Source organism: Micropterus salmoides, unplaced genomic scaffold (assembly GCF_014851395.1).
Source record: "Micropterus salmoides isolate LMB-PRFRI ecotype aquatic unplaced genomic scaffold, ASM1485139v1 Ms_hic_scaffold_20, whole genome shotgun sequence".
Classification (NCBI taxonomy): Eukaryota; Metazoa; Chordata; class Actinopteri; order Centrarchiformes; family Centrarchidae; genus Micropterus; species Micropterus salmoides.
Genome location: NW_024041151.1, coordinates 23,053,391 through 23,075,537, shown reverse-complemented (window position 1 = coordinate 23,075,537; position 22,147 = coordinate 23,053,391). Strand labels below are relative to the sequence as shown.

Below are 22,147 nucleotides of genomic sequence, written 5' to 3'. Positions count from 1 at the left end.
CAAGTTGTTTGCATTACATGCATCCAGTAATCCTGTATGTACTTTAATTGTGGGGCATTGAATTACAATGTTTGTCTCATAACAGTAGAACTAAACCGCTGTTTTCTCTTCAGAGAGCATAAACACTAAGGCATGGTTACAGTTACTGGTCACATGTAATAAAGCTTGAAGACAAGGTCCCTGAGTGTGTAGAAATTTGACTTGAAATTTAATGGTAAGAGTCCTGAACCAAAAACAAAGCATGTGAAATAAATTGTGATGTTGTGCTTTAGTTGGCTCATGTTAGATAACGTTAGCTCGCCGGCTAACACCGAGCAGTTGACGTTATCCCGGTGCAAAATACTGTAGTTCAGTGGTCCGCAATAGGCTGCCTGCCTAGGCATAGGCGGCCACCAGCAATAGTATCTGGCCCGCGGCCAGATTGCTTTGATAGCAGAAAAATAGGCTAATTAAATTTATGATGGCTGGTGCTGAAATAGATCTAGCTACAGTTACTTACACAATCACTTCCTGTTAAGTGATTATACCTCTAAAATAAAAGCATGAGAACGTCTTTTGCAGCAATGCTTCATGTCGAGTTTATCAAGAGCTTTTACTTGGAAGAGTTCTCAAGGAAATTCAAGAGTCTCTGGCTTGCTTGACACACCTCTGAAAAAGCGTCAGTAAACGTGCGATTGGATTCTCCTGAATTTCCTCAGGGAAATGAGAAAGTGTCCACAGGTTTATGAATGCGGATCAAACGCCGGAACACGCACACATTGCAGCACATGCTTTATTATGAGCATGTGCAAAAGTGTCCTTTTGTTCAACAAGGGAGAAAAAAAATATCCACTGTGAGTTGGAATTGATCTTACAACCTACCTACGGGGAGTCCCGCACAGTACCGACTGAGCTAAACATATTGTACATATGAATATAAATAATTTGATGTTGTTCTGGCCCACCCTATAACAGCTTGAAAAAAATTGTCCCAATGCCAGACTTATTTGCCGACCCCTGCTGTAGTTATTTCGTTATTTTGCTTTCCACATTACTTCACAAGAAATGATGTAACGGTAAAAAGCAAATGTGGAGCAATTTGTTTATACTAGCCTTGGGCGGCCAGCCGTCTTTAGCACAGATCTAAATTACTGGTGTTTGCTTTGTAACGTTCAGTTTAGATTTATTGTTGTTTTACCAGTACTCAGACCGCAGCTTCTCCACTGTCTCACTTGCTGTAACTTATGTGACCCACATAATATACAGTAATGCATCATAATGGAAGTGTGGCAACAATGTCATTTAATATTCAGTCTAGCTCTCACCGTTTCCTTATCATCCAATACATTTAGCTGTGCTGACATTGCTGAGCCACCGGTGAAAGACTCACAAATAACGTTGGTTACTGAAAAGCAAAAAGGGCTTGTATCACGCTGGCTAAATGCAGCGAATGCACTCTTAAAACCGCTCTTCTAGTGGCCACTGAAAACAACATATTGCCCCTTTAAATACTTAACCCAAAGGTAACATGAGAGAGAGAACAGGAAAGGACCATGGACTGATCTCTGGGGTACTCTATGCCTGAATTGGGTAGTGAAGGATTTCAAAGTTTTTTCAAGGAGATCTAAAAGGGCACCATCTATGGTGAAGACTATGAAGATGAATCTGCTACAGGTGCATCGGGAAAAAAATAATATTGTGAAAAGTTCATTTTCTTCCCTAATTTAAATTTAAAAAATTACGTATAAAGTTAATATATATATATTTGTTTGTTTTAATCTTGATAATTATGGCTTATAGATAATGGAAATCTCCATTCCAAAATGTATTAGAATTTTGGAATAAAACTATACTATAATGTATATATTCCACATGCACAAGGGAGTCAGATAACACACTGACACACAAAAACACACTGACCTCCTGGGCACTGCCGAAGGTGGCCTTGAGCAAGCCCCTGAACCCCCCCAACTGCTCTGAGCGCCGCACTGATTGGCTGCCTCGTCACTCTGAACTCTCTCTGCGTGTTGTTCCATGTGCATGTGTTTCGGACTGTGTGTGTATACTAATAATAATAACACCAGAGTGAAAAAATGAATTTCCCCTTGAGGGATTAATAAAGTATATCTTCTTCTTCTTCTTCTTTCCTGCTGGTTTCAGAAAGCCATATTTTATGACCTATGCCTAAACTAGACAAAGTGTGTTTGAAAACTGAATGTTTGAATGTTACATCATGTCAGTGACTACATTTCAGTATCCTATTAGACCCTGCTACACATACACAAAATTGCAATCTACATATTGTTTTAACACTTGGTTAACAGCAGTCCACTGGTCAGACCTCCCTCTCTCTCTAAACATGCATGCACGCACACACACACACACACACACACACTCATACCCACATAACACAGTTGAGTCATATCTGGTGTCAGTCAGTCAGCCGCCCCTCCCTCCCAACACTGTCTCAACGTGTCCTGCAATAATTAACCAGCTGCTGCAGTGTGCTACACTAGCTCACCTCCTAACACACGCACTGTACTCTGGACCTATCAACAAACACACACGCATACAAACACACACGCAAGGTACAAGTCCTCAAACATGGATTGACCCAGCTTCATTTGTCTGGAGAAGCCTGGCCAGGTAGGAGTGAATGAACGTTTGATCACCTTTCTTTTATGCTTCAATTTGTTTCAATGCAAAATTCATATGACTTAAATTTTAGGTGCATTAACTGTTTATGTGTGTGGGTTTCAATAGCATGAATAACTATTTCCTAATTCTGATAAAATAATGCAACTAATTTTACGGGTCTGCTATACTTTAATTTGGTAAGCAACACACCAGATATGTTGCCTAAAAAAGTTGCCTAAAAGTAGATGTGTAACAGAACCCATTAGGGGGCACTATACTAACATTACCTAGTTTACTTAAGGTCAAATCTGTGCATGTGAGTGAGGAAGAGCATTTGTCCCGTCGTACAAAGATAGAAAGGCAAGGGCGAAAGAGAGGCAGCGAGAGAGAGATTTGGAGTGGCAGGAAGACAATAAAGGGAGAAGCTGGGTGTGTCATGGTGTAACTTGGCAATTTTCCCGCTGGCTATGTTTTTCCGGCTCACAGTTTTATAAAAGCTTGTATCTTATTGCGTACATACACTGCACCCTCTGCTCCGCCCACCACATGCGTGTGCTGGTTTGGCTTTATGAGAGAAATTCATAATGACAGCATGAATAGTTCTATAGCTCACTTCTGATAGTGCCTCTTTGAAAGTTGAGTTCAATCAAGCTTACAATGGCCTTTAATTAACATCTTGCATAGCCTGTATTTGGAATGTATTGCTCTACATTTGAGCCCATTGGTGGTAAATATCTAAGAACTGTCTTGGTTTTCTATCAAGCCTCATGAGGTCATGGTGTAGACTTTTTGCCACCAGTCAATCAAACCTGAACTTAAACACGCATACCAATACCTCGCTGGAAGTATAGTGGAACAACCTCTGAATAGGGGGAAGTGCCCATTGACTTTGCAATGTTGACCATTTATGAGTAGTTCTCTTGTGATGGCTGTTGGCATATGATTCACAAATCACACACACACGCACAAAAGCAATATGTAGACATGCACCTTCTCTGCTGCTCAGGTGTCTTCCATTTTTCCCTGTTAAACGTTTTTCCTTCTCTGAATCAACGGTCTTACAATAGAGGGTGTTGTATGTTATACAATAAAGTCCCTTGATGCAAATTTGTGACTTTGGGTTATGTGAATAAAATTGACTTGACTTGACTGTGCTCAATAACACATACAGTTCTGATGTATTTGTTCCAGGGGATCTTAAAATCTGCATGTTGAGGCTTGAAAGACACACAGTGAAGTGCCCTCATCGGTTCAAGTTAAAGATAAAAGAGAAAGCTGTGAATCTTTGGACTTCTTGCACATGGTGTAATCGGCCCATTAATCCACTCTAACGCTTCTTCAGTGCTTTTTTACTGTATTTATTCTGCAATGAAGAAGCTTTTATTAACCTTCATTAACCTTTTGCAAAACTACATCTGCCCTTCCCCAGCAAAGTCTGTTCAGACACAAACATGGCGTCACTGTGTACAGCCTGGATTTACAAATGAGTAAGTGAGCAGCTCCAAACCAGTAGACGGTAATTGAGTGCTGTGATCAAGTGAATTAGATCCTGTACCTGGAAAGGTGCCCTTGGATCCCTGTTAAAATCCAGACAAATAAAAGGCAGATTTAAGTGTTTCTCAGGCATGCATCATTCAGACCTCTGACCTGACTGACCTCTGTTTATCTTAATCAATTTATCACACAGTAAATTAAAGGATAGAGCTTTAAATAAAAATAGAGAGGTTACATGATAAAATAATATGATGGAAAGAATTAAAATTAATAAAAAATTAAGGGAGCTTATAAGCAAATAAACAGGTAAGCAATGCAATTTGCAGCTAAACAAGTTAGACAAGTTAAAGAGACTAAGTTAAAGATTCCTATCTGAATTTTAAGCTCACTCATCACTTAGTCCCACTCATAACTCTGCCTTTGTTATATGCTTTGTACAGGTATAAGCAGAATACCTTGAGTCAGTAAAGTGTAATATTAGTTCCACTTTCCTCTCCCTAAGCTAAACATGAAACAAACATAAAAAATATGCGGCTGTTCCTAGTACAGTTGCTGCTGTCTGACAAACATTTAGCTTGTTCTTTTCCTGATGATTTTATTGATTTTGCTTAAGTAAAACTTCTGTGCTTAATCTTAGTTGCCACAACCTGTTCACTGCTAGCCATGAACATAACGGTACTTAACATAATGGTACTTATTTAAGGGGTTTATACTGATCCTATACATTCTATCATTATTACTATGTATTAATGACACTTTTTCATTCTGAACAACTAACTTGTAACTTACAGTCGAATTACAAAGAAGGTGTTCTCACTTTTACATGTTTAGAATAAAAAGCACATAAGAATTCATCATATGTTAAACACATTAGACATGTTATCATTATGTGGAATACCATTTCACATGTAATTTTGTGAAATGTAAAACATCACGTGTGATTCCACACGGTCCACATGCCATATTGGCACATGCTTTTTTTGGACAATGACAATGTGGGATTTACTACATGTTGCGTACTGCACCTTTAAATTTTGTTGTTGCTGGTGTAAAATGGTTCATCCCTCTGTACAAGAGTGAGCTGTCAGTCTAACAGGGAGTGGAGGTCTGCTGGGATGACAACTGCTGAATACCTGAGATATTTCTTAGCAGCAAACAGGCTGAGACAGAGAGAGATCGAAAGAGTGAAAGAAAGGGACAAACAGCACAGACTGCTGTGTCATTCAGAAGAACAGAGGGAGAAAGATTTAATTAACAAAAAAGAGAAGCCACATGGATATTCCAACAGGCGCACAGGCACAGGCTTCAGTGTCTCCGACAGAAGAATAAACAAATGGTTGGGTCTACACTGTCATCACTGGTTACTGGGTGGAGTACTGTTATTAAATCTCTTGGAGACAAAAAAAGAAAGTGAAAGAGTAAAGGCACAGCTAGAGAGAGAGCGAGAGAGGGATAAATATAACACAAAAAACTTCAGAGACAGAGCAAGAGAGAGAGGAAATAGATATTTAAAGCGCAGAAAGAAGAAAGACAGAGACAAAGAAACAGATTTAAGAAGAGAGCTCTGATTTGCCATGTTAGAGAAGGTAAGACTTCAATTATATTGTTTATTTTTGGAAGGAGTGACACCGTGCTGGCTGGGCAATTGCAGTGCAGTTTAATTCCTGTGCAGCTCCTTACTCCATGTTGACATAATGCTTCTCAGGTGTCTGTTAAGGAACATCTACAACAGTAACACGCATGCTGAAATAGCATTCAACAAGTCGGCAGATGTAGCCCGTGTGTGTCTATGGTGTGATTACAGTAGCTGTTGTTGTGAATGATGTGTTCATTCATTTTTTTCTCTCTGCAGTAAACAAAGATGACTGAAGCAGCATGTTTCCAAGTGATCCAGGCAGGGGACAGGAGGAAACTGTCCAGGTGGGTCACTTTATATGCAGCTGAGACTTAGTTTTAGTACAGTCCGGTAAATGTTACATATAGACATTAAAGCTGGGGCAGGCAACCTCCCTGCAGGCCTCCCTCCAAAACCACTCCCCCAAAACATATTTTTATGTGTAATGAAGTGCATGCAGGTAGCTATGTAGACAGGCAGGTAGGCCAGCCAAGAATGCAATAATTGACTGTGCTTATTACAGTTCTGCCAAAGCTACAGATATTGATTTATCGATTGCTGTTGAACGTAAACAGAAAATGCTTCTGAAATAACTTGTCTACCCCAGCTTCAATAAGCTCAGTGATAAGCAAACATGATTGTTGTCTTGTTTTCCCTGAAGAGACTATAGCAATTACTCATAAATCAGCCATATTTGGACCATGAATACGAGAACATTACAGTTACATAACTTGTGTGGTGCTGCTCTGTGCTATGTAATGATGTGCAACACCATGTACTCAGTCACTCATTGCTGCTGTTTTCATTGCAGAGCAGAGTTTCTCTCACTGCTGAGAACCTACAACTACTTCCTAAAGGACCAGACTCAGCTGCACCTCAGTTACTCCCAGGTATCTTATAATCGAATTCTTAAAATTTCCTGTTTTGTTTTAAATCAATTCATATTTTCTCCCAGCCAGTCCTGTTACTGCCTCTTGAAGTTTGTCATAACTTTGCTGGACGATTCACAGGAGAGTAGACTGACCATGAGAAGCTTAAGTAGTGTCTTCAGAACTCTTATTTATTAGCTATTACATAGCTGCTTTTGAATTTGGGCCATAAAGTGGGATGTAAATTGGTTTTATGGCCAGAATTATACACCGTACAGGTGTCTGTGGGTCTGTCTCTGTCTGTAACAGGGTGCTGATGGAGTGGTGGTGGTGGAAGGGTTCCTGAACATCTCCTGGGGAGTGCGAAGACCCATAAGGCTGAAAATACAGGACGAAAAGCAGATGATTCCCTTTGCTCTTCCGATTTCGTCTGACCCAACCAGTCCAGTCAGCCCGCTCGAAAACGAGAGGTTTGTTTTTATGTAAACAACAAGGAGCAAAATACAAAGAGCTTTGGAACCTTTGCATTCACAAGCCCATGCTTATCTGGCCATCAGGCTCACACCTCTTTTTGCCAGATATCCATTTTGCAGAAGGAATTGTCATATTTGTTTGACCAGTTAAAACTGGAAAAAGAATAGAACACAAATAAATATGCGGCTCTCTACATGAGAGACACTGAGTATGCTAAATTTCTCCGAGCTAAAAAAGCTCCAAGTAAAAAGTCACAGTGTCCTTCATGCAACATATGATAAACATTTGTGTAAATCAAATGTTTCATGCCAAGATTAAAGCATGTCAAATTTAACCGCCGTTCATTTCTACATGCAGGAAATCCGTTTTAAGTGTCTGGGACAATACTTTCTCTTCTTTGCAGGGGTATGACACGATGGGGAGAATATGTTGACCTTCACCAGATTGATGAGATGGCTGAGACAACACAGGACACAGTGGTCAACAGTCCTTTACCAGGTTGGTTTTTATTTTCAATAATGTTTCTTTTTCTTTCAAAGACATGCAATCAACTCATTGATTGTTTTGAAACCTCATTTTTCACATACAATCGTGATTTATTTTTCTGTTTGGTTTCGCAAAAATGAAACAAGAAAATAGTGTAACACATGTTGAATATGAGACATTTTAGTCATGTGTTTCTGCACACTCCAAAGGCCCAGTTGTTTATGAGACCACCACACTGCGTCATGTGAGGCGTAAGAACTCAGAGCTGGAGGCGGAGTCCAACCTGTTTCGCTGTATGAGTGACGCCTCATTGGTCAAGAGGAGGAAGGGAAGGGGCATGTCAGCAGCACAAAGAGAGAAAGTTAGACAACATCGCTTTTCTATCAATGGACACTTCTATAACTATAAGGTAGGTTTAAAATGTTCTTCCTGCCAAGCTCAATTCTCCTCTCCCTTTCCATATGTCTCACTTTTTCTCTCACTCCCATCTGTGCTGTAGCTCACCAAATATCTCGTTGTTTTCTACAGACCTCTATCTTCACTCCGTCCTTTGGTACTCCAACTAAAGTTCGTATCTCCAGCAGGATGACCACAAACCAGGTCATTGAACAGCTATTAAACAAGTTCAAGGTGAGTCAAAATGCAGGACACATCACTATTGTATAAAAAGGCACAAGAAATATATATATATATATATATATATATATATACATAATTTATTTTTCTATATTTCTACTCCACCACATTATTTGACAGCTTTAGTTTCTAGCTACTTTTTAGATTACTTTTATTATTCATTTTTCATACCTTTCCTGTCCAATTAAAACCATGTATCTCCACATTTGGTGATTCAAAAAACAAAAATGATCCTGCTTTGTAAGCGAAATATACTATTTAAAAAAAGTTGGATACTCTGAACAAAACTGAAAACAGGGCTGAGGTGCAGGTGTGTGAAATTGTATTCATTGAATGCATTAGTGTGTGAAAACTAGTTAGGAAGCAAGCAAAGAAGTCTAATCAGTCAAAGTAATTGATAAATGCTTGAAATAAATAGCTACAAAAAATTTAATTGTGTGAAAATGTACATTACCACTTTTATATAATTAATAGTGTTATACATTTAATACATGTTGGAGTTGATAGTTGACAGGACTGTCAAGACACTTCAAAACAGTATTTGAAGTAGTTACACACATGGTTCGAATAACGAGGGGGATTGGGGGGGTTTGACCCTCTAAAGGTGTGTTCACACTGAAAGTGAAGTTTTCTTCGCCCCTCTTTACTCGCGCGAGTTTGACCGCTGGACACTAAGCGAATAAACATAATCCGCAAATACTACAGCTAAATGAACCCAAAGTAGACAATTTACTGTGATTTAATTGCAATAAACGGATAAAACTGATGCTGAAATAACTACAATATGATGCTGATTTATTTTTGGCATATGAATTCATGCTTTTTCAGGTCTGTCAGCAAGTCAGCAGGACAACAACTTTTAAAATGTTTTCTGAATATAGTTCGGATCAAGCTGGGCTATGCTATGCTAACTTGTTCACAGTAAAGTACAACGATAGCTGGAATAAAGTTACAGACACATATTTTCTGAACTCACCAGGTAGTTCAACTTCCTCGTTTTCTTTTCTCAAAGTAATGTCCAGTCCGAGAAGTGTCCAGCTGCAGCCTGCAGACAAACACGACGGAAGTTGAACTTCCACTTATATTACCTCCCTGAAGCCACCGCACACAAAATGTACTGACATTTATCTTGGCCGCTCTGCACGCGCAGAGCCGTTAAATAAAAACAAATAAGATAAGCGTTAACGTAGTAATCAGTATGCTATAATTATATATTATTATTATAGTATATTAATACTAAAATTCCTGCAAATGTTTATTTATAATAGCCTAATGATAATAATAAAGCAATGTTTCAGTTACCACTGTTGTTGTATATTTTATTTGTTCCAAAGTGATTTTAAGTTTCACAAACCAAGAATATTCTGTACATCACGAGCCAGATGTAACTTGATTTAGGTTAAAACTTTACATTACTGATAATTCAATGCTAGAATAACGGTACGAACACTATCGTTCAGCTGTTGCTGGACATGTCTGCTGTGTTGGCCGCAGCGGTCTGTGTGACTGGGCCTGGGGGAGCTAACCGGCTGCCGGCAAGCTAGCTATTCCTGACAGCCCCCCGAAGAATATTAATCTTACCCTAACCATCACAGGGGTGAATGAAGTTATTGATTGTATGCATGTCGACTGGTTAACCCTATCTGCTAGCACGTTGCCGTAAGGCCGTGCTGTGCAGCCTCCGGTAACATAACTGCAGCTATATAATATTGACACCCGTCGGAGCTTCTAAACTCCGAAAACATTGGAACACATTTTCGATTAGCCGTCAATTTTTGTAAAACTGCTGATATTCGAAATCTACAAAGTTGACTTCTCGCCTCAAAACTTCTCAGAAGTGTATTTAAAGTTCTGTTGTTGGCCTCTAAAGAACAAAACGCTTTGCATTAGGATCTATACTGTACGTGAGCCAAGATTAACATCATCACGTTTTGTGCGCGGTGTCTTCTGGGACAAACCATATTTGGAAGTTCAACTTCCATCAACTTCCGTCACATCTGGTTAGGTCTGCGGGCTGCAGCTGGATATACTTGTCCAGACCACCACACGCTAGGGGAAACACTGTAAGTTAATGTCAGTAGTGAGCTATCTAGCTGCTTTAATACACTTAACTTTCCTACCTTCAGAGTTTTGTAATTAGCATTTATTTTACTTTAAATGTGCTATGTGATGTTAGCTAGCTGATAGCCCACCCTCATTCCACTATATCATTTCATATTTTATGTAGTTGCTATCCAACCCTGGTGCTTAGGCATGAGCAGTGAAATTGAGGATTAGTTATAGTAGATACACATTTTGACATCAATATAGAGTTTATTATATAATTTTAAGTATTTTGTGAGTCTTTCTACAGTAAGCATGATCTTTGTTTTCACTGTCGAATTCAGGAGTTTTACCAGGCTAGGTAAATGTTAAAATCCAGGTTTGTTATTTCACATGTATTGTTTTTTTATATAGTGCCATGGAGCAGGTTTTCACTGTACTGTTTATTATTATTTGGGACCCAAAAATTCCCAATTCCCCAACAGTGTACTGCTTTATTGAACGCAGATTACATTTCATTCACAGTCAACATGAGATATTTGCTAAAAAGAAAGTTAGATATGATAGTGCAGACTGGATTTTATGATAGTGTCTTTGGTTCTGGTGCAACATTGTGTGGATCTGTTTTGAGTGGTCATGATGGTCTGCTGTTGTGTGTCTGACCTGCTGGCAGTTTTGCTGTAGAATAGTGACCTCTGACTAAAAAAGTTGTCGTGTGGTATGGGGCACCCATCAACTGGTGTAATGAATTTGATTTATCATCGTCTACAGACTGCACACATTAGTTAAATGAGAAAGGATATTGTAAGCATTGTAAGATTTTAGTTTACTGAATCCCTCTCTGTGCTGTACTGGGTTTTAATTTTGGCCTGGAAAAAAAAAAGTTGACCCCCCCAGTTGTCACTGTATAATTCACACCCTGGTTACACAACTACAGCAGTACAATGCAACATACACATTAATGCCCCAGAAATATTAATCCAGAAACATCATTTATAATACTAATAGGAACCATTTTCTGCACAATGAGTAATTTTACTTTTGATACTTTAAGTCAATTTAGCTGACAAAACTTTGACTTAAGTAAGGTTTTGAATGCAGGAGTTGTAATGTTTTTACTTCTTAACCCCAACTGGGTGTTCACCCAGTTAATTTTGCTTGTTCAGTCTTTAGTAGATTACACAGCTATTTTCAAAAATTCCAATTAAGACAAAACATTTATTGTTACCAGTTGATATATTATAATTCATAATAATAGACCAAAATATAGACTGTGAAGTATTGTGATTTATTAAATACAAATAATAGACCTCAGACAATCCTTGCTGAACAAGGATTTACAAGGATTGTTCTTCTCTATCTTCTTACAGATAGAGAACGATCCCCAGGAGTTTGCTCTGTACTGTGTCCATCAGAGTGGAGGTATGGTTAGTTTGCAAATCAGACTTATACACAGTAAAAGAAATATTTAGAATGTATTTTAATGTGTAGCATTTGGTGTGTGTGTGTGTGTGTGTGTGTGTGTGTGTGTGTGTGTGTGTATGTTGTCCAGAAAAGAGGAAGCTCAGTAACAGAGACCTGCCCCTATGGGAGCGCATACTACAGGGTCCCTCTGATGACATCATGAGGATCTTTTTGATGGACATGGACGAAGAGGAAGTTAGCAATGATGTGAGTACTCTAGCCCCGCCTCTCGAGGGGCTGAGGTAGAGGTAGTAATATTAAAACATTGTGCACACTGCTTCGTTTGAGTTTACAGAGAGAATATTTTTTCGTTATCAAGAATGATGGTATTTGTCAGATGTTGCCAACACCAGGACATTTTTCTTGTGCCACTGATGTAACGGACATACTATCATTTAAATGAAAGTCCATCTCTAATTGGGTGGCCACATAAATGTGAAGTATGTTCACATATATAATTGAAGAAATGTAACAGTTTAGATTACAGCCAGCAAGTTTTTTCCATAAGGATTTTTAATTACTATATTCATTGCTGAGTATGAAGGCAGGAACAATGGCTAACAGTCTATTATCTAAATATTCTTAACAACAACATTTTTAAAATGAAGTACTTATCATTGAAGAGTGTTTTTAATTTTTTTTATGATATTGTTGTTGGTAGGAAACAAAGTATTAGGCTTAGCCGTGGATGAAGGGTGTGTCTTTATAGCTCTAACTGTAAAATAGTTTTATAGGTTACGTTAATGTGTTTAAATAGAGGTCTGGTAAATAACTTTCCATTGTTTACCCCCTATTCACTGTAATTACAGTTTTGTTTTGTTGTTTTTTTGTTGTTGTTTTTTGGGGTAGGAGGATTCAATGTCTGCTGGTACCCTGTTTTTCCATTGTAATTATTCAATATGTACAGCGAAATTTAAAAAGTTAATTTAAGTTAATTTTTATCTTCTAGGTCCCCCCTTAACCCAAATGTGTTACCCCCTTGTTTTCTTCTGTTTCAATTAAGACAGATAGCAATTGAAAAGAAGGCCTGTTTAGCATGTATTTAACCTCTAGTGACGTCAGTGCATCAGAAAAAAAAAAGATTTAGTATTTGAGAGTTACAGCATTATATATTTTTCCTTAGGGTATACAAAATGTCTTTAAATAATACTCAACATCCAGTATTTAATTTTTTTCTCCTCTCCTCTCCTCTCCTCTCAGGTAGCCCAGTATCTGAACCTGGAGCTTCCTATCCTGCAGCAGTTTCTGCTGAAACTCAAAGAGGAGGAGAACAGAGAAATACAGAGCGTCATTGGCAAGTCAGTATGTGATCTTATACTCCTGAAAACTTTCTTAAAGGATGCCATTAGTTTCATTTTCTTTAATAAGTCATGTCATCTTAAGGAGAATTGACATCTACAGAGTCATAATGAAATGTTAAATGCGTAAATGAAATAAACTCTGCAAGAAGTTTACTGAGAAAGCAAAGCCTTTGTTAAAGACCTGTGACCTGTGTCAGACATTACAGCCATAATATGAAACATCTTTATGCTCAATCATGTAGTTTGACAGTGTGCGGTTCACTACCCTCTTCTGCATGACTTCATTCAGCAGACACTTCATTTTAAAATGTTTAAATAACAAAATATTTTGATACTTACTCATGGTGTGTATGTGTGAATGTCTTTGTGTGTGTGTGTGTGTGTGTGTGTGTGTGTGTGTGCATGTGCCAGGTACCACCACCAGCACAGACTGCTATCCCATATGTTGAACTGTAAGACATCCCCTCACATTGAGACCAGTGTCTGATGACTGCCGATCTGAATCACTGACACAGGATCAGTTACAAGCAAAACTCATATTTAACTTCATAATTACAGTTAATGATGCAAAGGATGATTTTGGAACATACCACATGACAACACTACAGATGAACAACAAAGAAGTGACAAAATACATGGTACTTTCTCAAGTCTTACAAACTTAGTCACTTATATCAATTTTATTTGCTGTATTCCTTCATTTTTTTTAGAGTTTGTAAAATAAGCAAGATGCTACTGTAAATAACTGTAAATCAGTGTTGTGTGTTCATTAATAAATATGAGTTGTGGGACCAGCATGACCCCTTATGTTTTGTGCTTTATGTTTGTGGAGTGTACCGCAGGTATTTTTCAGACGTTAACTAATACTCAGTAAATTAATCTACATACATAAATGTATGAAATGATTAAGACAATTTGAATGGAAATAATTTAATTGACTACCAGCATGGGTACTTATTCCTTTAGGTTGGTGCCAATAGTGTCCCTTTTGCACCATAATAAATAAATACATAATAAAAGAAAGAAAACAATAAAATAGTAACTGTTAGATTATGGTAAATTTGAAAGTGTAACCCTGTTATTGAACTTATAATTTGGATATAATTTTGTTTGACTTTAGACATTGTCACTTTTCCCAGACTCTTGCGTTTTTATGACAGCAGGGGGCGACTCCACTGGTTGCAAAAGAAGTCAGATTGCATAGAAGTCTATCATAAAATGACCCTTTGTGCACTGTGACCAGCTCCACCATCTTGTCTTAACATGGTGGCAAGATGGCAACAGCCAAAATGCCAAACTCGAGCCTTCAAAGTGACTACAAACCAAAGGGTGATAACTATGTTTGCTTACCTGCTTTTTTATTTTTCCTTTTTTGCCTGCTTGCCTGCTCCCTTATGAATTTGTTTGCCTCTGATATTCTCCAAGGAGACCGGTAAAGGTTATTTTACCTTACCCGTTTCGTCCCTGAAATAGCTGTTGACCCAAACATCTACTACCAGAGCCTCACTGAGAGGCTGCTGCTCCATTCATTCATTACAAACTCACTTTCGGCAGCCCAACTTTGTTCCAAAGATACCAAAGATATCAGGCGGAGTGTTGGGGAAATGTGTCTAAAATTATCCACAAAACAGATTATTTATAGTTGTTCAAATGGAGCAGCCATAAAAAACAAGCTGATACACAATATGTATGATCGGTCAGACAGAGTGGAACAAGGAGATTTTTCCAACTCTGTGTATGTGTGTGTAAAACAGGAGACTGCTTACAAGTAGGAAACACTGTCATCCTAATAGTTAAATCATGGTGTGGTGTAGAGGGAGCATTTCTGCCTGGGCTGTTTAGTGGCAAAGACCTTTTAAACGCTTGCCAGCCCACCAGACAGCCTCACATTACCCAGCACACAGTATAATTTTCCTCTGATATGATGAATGACCAAATGGGAATTAATGGTAACTGGTTGTTTTATTGAAGGATAGAGTTTCAATGTGATGACCAAGGAACCCAAACTAGTATGCTCAGAAATGGAAAGAGCATGTGGCATGGTGTGGCTTTAACTTTTGAACTTCTGGCAGAGATCCACAGATGTTGGCTGGGTGATACCCATCTCAAAAGAAAATTCAGTCTCCATGCTTGGTCATTAAGTTTTTTACAGTTTTCACTTTTACCGAAGTGCTAAATAACCAAATAAAATTTATCTTTATCTATTGAGCTTTAAAACTGAGGAAGGGGGTTATTTTTATTGTTTGAAATATAGAAAATAATCTTCTCTGCTCAGTGAACAATTCCTACAATCAAGGTAATAAAAAGTATTATTGTAGGTCATTTGGAACCTTGAGAAACTTTTCATTCTTTCTTTTTTTAAATCTATACACGGAAAATATTAATACAACCTCCAACTTTTGGTTAGTTCCCATCAGGCAGGAGAAGCTACAGTTTCAATTTAAACCTTTGTGTGTAGATGAGCGCATTATGTACTGTTTATATTTTGTTTGTGACCACAGTGGATTAGGTCTTTTGTAACTGATCAACATCTCAGTCAAATGACTTCAGTAAAGAAGAGCAGCTTGTCCATCAAATGATCCAATGCATATACACGTACACACGCTTATCCTTTTGTTTAGGGGTCAATATATTGTCTTTACAGCAAGACTGTTTCTCCCTTTCTGGCTGTATAAAAGGAAAACTGCAACTTTTACAGTCACTGCTGGCTAGCAAAAACCTTTCCAAGCTTCTCCAAACAATCTTTGACGTGAGGAAGATGAACCTTCCTTTAGTCTGCTGTACTGGCCCTGCTGTTGGTCCTTTCAGCTGTTCCCCTTTAAATGTTAAAATGTTAAGAGAAAGTAAATAAAAAGTGATAACATCTTTGACAAACTGCAGATTGCTTCAAGCATCCAGAGCTGTGTACTCAAAGAAAACAATGACTTCAACTCATTTTTACTTATTTTGGGAAAGCCTCCTAAAAGGCCATTTATGGCTTTATGAGCCCATGGGCACGTTTAAATGATTCTAACTGCCAGGCACTAACAACACCACACCTCTCAAAAATATGCTTACAGCAAACAGTGCTTTTCAGCACACATGCTTCTGACTTGAGTCGTGAAATTAGACGGCAAACAACCCACACAATAACCACATAATAAAAGTAAAAATAATATACACAAGGGCATTAAATAAATGCATAAAAATTGAACTTGAACTTACCAAGTAGTCATGGTGGTACGTTCATTTGTACTGCTTGTTGTTCACTTTGTGTCTCTTGCAGGTGTGACCACATGAGGAAGCTAACTGATCTTTCTCACCACAGGTGTTCACAACACATCTCATTGCACAATGGGCTGTCATGTTTGGTAACTGAGTCGTCGAATTTTAGGTAGGTTAAATTTTTTAGTTAAAATTTAGCTTAAAATTTAGTTACATTTTAAGAGCCTTACCATTTAGACATAACCTCAGGTATTCTGGAGGCAAATAAAGGTATGCTTGATTTATTCAGGGAAAAATGCCAATAATGTGTCCTCACCTGCTCACATCGTACTGATATCTGTGCCAACCAGTATGTTCTACGTGTGAATTTGTGCATCAATTTACCTTGCTGCCCACGTATTGTGACTTATGAATTGACTTAGCTAGTTGTTAGCTACAAATAATATTCTTTAAATTAGTGTTTCCACAAAATAAAGTAAATGTTTTAAATTAAATTAACTTCCACCAGAATATGGTTGATGTTTGGAGTAATACAATACATGGGCACCATGGTAAATATATGCACAAATAAACAAGAACTTTTCGTCTGCATATTATTTTATTTTATTTTTTTCTCTTGGAATGCCTTCACATCAGCTTTCAGAGCATACACTATTTCCCCCATAGGAATGACATGTCTAATACTGATATCAGGATCAATGCAATGAGTATAAAAAAAATCAGTAAATACACCATTTAATCCATTGTCTTACATTCATTGAAATGCATTGAAATTTATTTTTGCATTGAAATTTATTTTTAAGGCCTTTCTACTTGAAAGGAAGGCATTTCTGGAGAGAGTTGGAGAAAAAGGTTCATAAAGGAGACATTCAAACTCATATCATGCATGCCATGGAAACCTTTCAGATATTATGGAGGATTTAAAGGCTTGAATTTTGAGAACAGATTAATGCTCTGAAGTCACAATGCAGGACGAACATGGGCTGGGTTATTTTTTATGACTAATCTCTTATCATTCTTTTCAGACATTTGAAAGAAACAAATTAATACAAATCTGCTTTCACAAGATACTGTATCTCCAAAACTTCATGAGTGGCAATTGTATGCAATCATATTATTGATTCAATTATATAGAAATACCACCAATTCAGTAAGTATTAATATCCAAATGAGCATGTCTTTTTTATCGGATTCAAATTATTAAGCCATATTATCAAGTGTCAGTATACAAAATAAAAATAAAAATAATTTTACAACATTTTCACAACATCAACAAAAATCAACATCTGCTGTTGGCCATTTTTTCCAAACTAATTTTGTTGAAACCACAATGTGTCGTTGTTATAAGTCTGTCATATCGTCTATCATTCCACACATCCACCGCTTAAAAAGCAGCTGCAAAACATTTATTCAGAAAGAAAAAGATTGTATCAAAATGTAACAAGGTAGTCAAAGCTATAAAGCTCAACTACAAAGAAGGAAGCTTCCTGCACCTGTGACCCTGCAGCTCATGTTTGTTGTTGATGGGGTTGAGAGTCACCTCAAAGTAGCACTTCACTTTCTGCGGAGGGGAAACAACAACAGGTATTACATAGCAATTAGGACAGCTCCTAAGTCTAACTTAATGGGAAAAGCAGTTGGCAATTTTCAGCTTTGGTATTGTGAAAGAATATAAAACAGAAAAGCATGAACGTAAATGTTGAGAGCAACACACGGAGCTAAGATAAGATAAGATAAGATATAACTTTATTAATCCTCTGTGGGGGAAATTTAAGAAGCTGAGGATGGGTGTGTCAAAGGAATTATTGCTGATTTGAATATAACTTTATAAACACATACAAACGCACACACACAACGGATTTACCTTTTTCTCAAAACTGCAGCTGTCCAAGGCATGGTTTTCAGTCTTGAGACATTTGGTTTTTCCCAGGACTGCATCAATCTTAAAGTTGATCATACGTGTCACCTAATAAGATGAGCGGACAAGAGGACAGAACTATTGGATGTTGTGACACTGCAATAAGATTACGTTGTGGTGACACAGTGTTTTGCATGTGCATTCCTTTTGTTTCTGAAAGATGAATCTAACCTGACTCTCAGCAGCTTTGATGGAGACCAGTTTGAACATCTTCTTGCTTTTGGAGTTTGTGTTGAACATCTTCACAGCATGCTTGGCTGCCATCTTAACATCGGCTGCCTCCGGACTCCTCTCAGACCAGCCACCCAGGAGAGGCACTTTTTCTATGAGAAAATGAAACACATACACAAGATAAATTTCACATAATTACATGATGGCTATTGGTGTGACGACAAAGATTAACATAATACAGTGAAACACACCCATTCGTACACATGAAGAGGTACATTATTGACCCTGTGCAATAAAAAGCGCACCCATACTTACAGAATGTACTCACAGGCACACACAATCAGTCTGCTGTTAAATGTTTTGGTTGTGTGTGTTCCCTTTGGGGTTTTTATGCTCCTTCATCCTGAAAATTTACTGTGTCAGTCCAGAACATCAGTCAAGGACTTGGAAACTGTAAGACCACCAAACCCTGGATTCAGCCAGTTTTACACAAACGCTTGTTTTACACTGCCAAACCCACTTCACTACTCTGCCAGACCAAGTCTCAGTTATCAGGCCAAGGATTTAAAGCAGGATTTCTCATGGAAAGGGATACAGAATTTAAAGAAAACCATTGCAATAGTCTTGTACTTTGGGCGGCCCAGTCAATCAAAAATTATTCTGGTTTTGCTTGATGCAGTTTTTATCCACACCAATAGTGGGGTAACTCCAGGGATGGCATTGTTGGTGAGTCTGTCAGTCCACCACTTTGATCCAAATTGAAATATCTCAACAACTATTGGATGGATTGACCTAAACTGCACGGTGTGTAGAGGATGATTCTACTGGCTTTACTGATCCCTTGACTTTTCTATGTCTTTTTTTTATTTTATTGAAATTTCTTGACAATTGATCAGATTGCCGTCGAATTTCATACAGTTATTCATGGTGCCTAGAGAATGAATCGTAAAAAATTGGTGATCACCAGACTTTTCAAATGCTGGCTAGTTTTCACTTACCAGGTGAAATATCTCCATTAGTTTTCTACATGGATTAGCACAAAAAAACTGTACAGATACTCTTCATTCTCAGACAATGTACCCTACCAACTTTAGTGATCCCATGACTTTTCCTCTAGCACTACCAGGAGGTTGACCTTTTAAGTTTTGTGTTAAATGTCTCAACAGCTATTCAATGGAAAACCATTGAATTTGGTACAGATATGCAGGGCCCCATCAGGATGTATTGTTATAATTTCTGTGATTCCTCTACCATCTGTCTTGTGATGCTATCAACCTCTGAATGCAATTCTGTGCTAATTAGCAAATGTCAGCATAGTAACATGCTAAACAAATATGGTAAACATTTTAGCATTGACATTGTTGAGTACTGACTCTGTTTCTCTGCTCAGTAAAACTATTTCATTCATCCACTGATGTGTGATGATGAACAAATATGGTGAATAGGTACTGAGTGGCCCTGATGGATAATTTTTCATTCCCAAACACACCCAAATCAATGAAGTAGCATCGGACCAGTGACGACTTCCTCTGACTGCTGGCTATGCCAAACTTTCTGAGTCATTGTACCCAACCAGACAGGATTAGAGAGTCACTGTCTGTGCGTTATGTGGGTGTGCAGCTCGCTAATGTGCGCATGACATTTTGTCAGTTTCTTTACACAAGTCAACAAGGCACTATTGTGGAGCTCTGACTCAAACTCAGCTGGTTACACCTGTTGGCAGGCGGAGTGTCACTGTGCAAAATATAGCACACAGCAGAAACACATTACACACCAGTTCTAGATACATCAACATCATGTGCAGAGCAGTTGTTGTCGTGTGATAAAGGATTTAAACTATTCTGATAGCAGTGAATAAATGCATAAACATCAGCAAGTGGAATTGAGAGGAATTAGTGAACTGGTGTTCTCGTGGTGTGGGCCTTCATTTATAAAGATGTGGCTGACAGACAGGAAGGGTGATTTTCTTTAGGATGCCTCTCACTCTAAACAGAGTGATGGTTAACAGCAATGATCAGTAATGTATTATTTGTTGTTTTTGTTTTAATTAGTTTGAGGGTTAAATCACTGTATTGCTGAATTTGACATTTTTAAGAGCTAAGGTAATAAGTGTAATCAGCAATTGCTACTGCATGTTGTTCAGTATTACAGGTATGTGTGCTTTTCATGTTTGGTTGCATTCACAGTGATCAGATGGGAGTATTTCAGCTGATGGAAACAAACTAACTGACTTATATGTCATTACCTTGAGTTGTTTTGTTGTTGTTATATTATATTGTGATATAATATATAGATATTTTTCTTTTCTTTGATTTAAAGAGCTTTTATGTGTGCAATTTATTTCTGTCTTTTATTTTATGGTTCCTCTGGGTAGAGGATATATACAAACACATGTTTTGTTTGCTTCATATTTTTTATTGAAAATGGCAACGCATGAACGCAACAAAGTTAAATAGGCAGAGCAACAAATGTTTGGTTTGGTTTCTACACTCAGTTATGATTCTGACATAGACGCCTATGCTGCTGTCATTGTTGCATAGTTACTGTATAACATGCCTTTTTAATATTGTTTCTATTTCCGTATATATAAAAGAGTTATTCTCTGCTGTATCATTATTTATTTACTCTTCTCTAACTGTCCACATAATCCCCACATGCATTACATTATATGTTAAATATTAGAATCTCAATGATACTTTTTGTGGAATTCCGTCTTCACTTGGTTTGACCAGGCTTAATTTCTATTTTTTATTTATCCCCACACACACCTTTTTGGGGGACTCATCAGAATTCAGAAGCTAAATCAGAAAAGAACTATTTTACATTGCTTCAGTGAGGACTGTCCCAACAGCAGATTTAAAATGCGCACACAATTGTCTAAGATTATACCAGTAGGATATGAGTTATGTACAATTAGAAGGTCCTGTAATTTCAAGGTGCATTTTATCTCTGTGGTTACATGAAAGACAGTATTATAAGTAGTGGAAACTAGTAGTTGTGGAGCTTGAACGATCCCTTTCTATGTTCAAATTTGTTTTCGTAAAAATCAATAAATACTATTATGGTATTAGTGGCTGTCCATTAAATTAGCCACAGTCCATTTCTTGATGCTGTTTCATGTAAAGACTCAGTTAACAATTTTGTTATCACTTTTTGAAAGTGACATCAAGCTACAAGGTCTGTTCTCCCAAAGAAATTATTCAGAAAGAAGGTCAATTTATTCTTTTATCTCGCTTGCTTCTCTGTTACCCCCACGTCTATTCTCCAATTTCTCATCCATACCAGTACTTACTTGATGTGATGACTTCCTCCACGGGCTCTCCCACACATAGCTGGACAACTGACAAACATATCAGCACTGACAACGGGAGCGACATCTTCACTTATTAATCACCAGACTGTGTTGTGCTGTTCACAAGGGGGGGAATGCTGGAAGAAGGACCTCCACAAAAAGCTTCAGATGATCTGGACACTTGTCAAGCAACTCGCAGACGTCCTACCTGTGTTTGCAGCAAACTGATGGTGTCTGGGTCCACCGAGAAAGAGACATTGAAGATAGTGAATAAAAAGTCAACTTAAACCACTGCAATGAAGCCAGAAAGTGCAAAAAACAGAGAGAGAGACAACATTACAACTCTTCACCTTTCTGATACTGAAAATAAAGAGGACTTCACCTTGTGAGTGCAGGCGCAACAGTCAGACTGAGAGAAATAATGTGTGTGAGGGAAAGGGAGGCTGTCGTTAGTAAAAGGCAGTGGCTGTTCAGCATTTAAGCTCTGGTATGTTTAGCAGGCCAGTGAAAACCACACCCACCCACTTCCTGGCAATGACCCTGTGTAGGGATTTAACAACCATC

The 22,147-nt window shown here is 38.0% G+C and overlaps 2 protein-coding genes across 6 annotated transcripts; one reads left to right on the top strand and one right to left on the bottom strand.

Annotated features, from left to right (window-relative positions):
* The first annotated feature begins 2,476 nt into the window (after positions 1–2,476).
* On the top strand, positions 2,477–13,798 carry rassf6 (Ras association domain family member 6). Of its 4 annotated transcripts, none has more exons than XM_038734193.1 (11): positions 2,477–2,625; positions 5,963–6,030; positions 6,537–6,615; positions 6,904–7,064; positions 7,472–7,566; positions 7,764–7,963; positions 8,083–8,184; positions 11,604–11,655; positions 11,786–11,904; positions 12,898–12,999; positions 13,410–13,798. In XM_038734193.1, exons 2-11 carry the CDS (start codon positions 5,972–5,974, stop codon positions 13,452–13,454), a joined length of 1,014 nt encoding a protein of 337 aa, XP_038590121.1. In that variant the 5' UTR covers positions 2,477–2,625; positions 5,963–5,971; the 3' UTR covers positions 13,455–13,798. The 4 variants fall into 4 exon arrangements, with proteins under 4 accessions (XP_038590121.1, XP_038590118.1, XP_038590119.1 ...); XM_038734190.1 differs by having other exon boundaries at positions 2,478–2,625; positions 12,898–12,995; XM_038734191.1 differs by lacking the exon at positions 2,477–2,625 and adding an exon at positions 3,651–4,103 and having other exon boundaries at positions 12,898–12,995.
* A 3,123-nt stretch (positions 13,799–16,921) lies between these two features.
* si:busm1-57f23.1 (uncharacterized protein LOC368621 homolog) lies at positions 16,922–22,113 on the bottom strand. Of its 2 annotated transcripts, none has more exons than XM_038734713.1 (5): positions 21,966–22,113; positions 21,584–21,817; positions 18,292–18,443; positions 18,067–18,168; positions 16,922–17,763 (listed from the first exon to the last, which is right to left on the bottom strand). In XM_038734713.1, exons 2-5 carry the CDS (start codon positions 21,666–21,668, stop codon positions 17,671–17,673), a joined length of 432 nt encoding a protein of 143 aa, XP_038590641.1. In that variant the 5' UTR covers positions 21,669–21,817; positions 21,966–22,113; the 3' UTR covers positions 16,922–17,670. The 2 variants fall into 2 exon arrangements, with proteins under 2 accessions (XP_038590641.1, XP_038590642.1); XM_038734714.1 differs by having other exon boundaries at positions 21,934–22,046.
* Between the last annotated feature and the right edge of the window lie 34 nt (positions 22,114–22,147).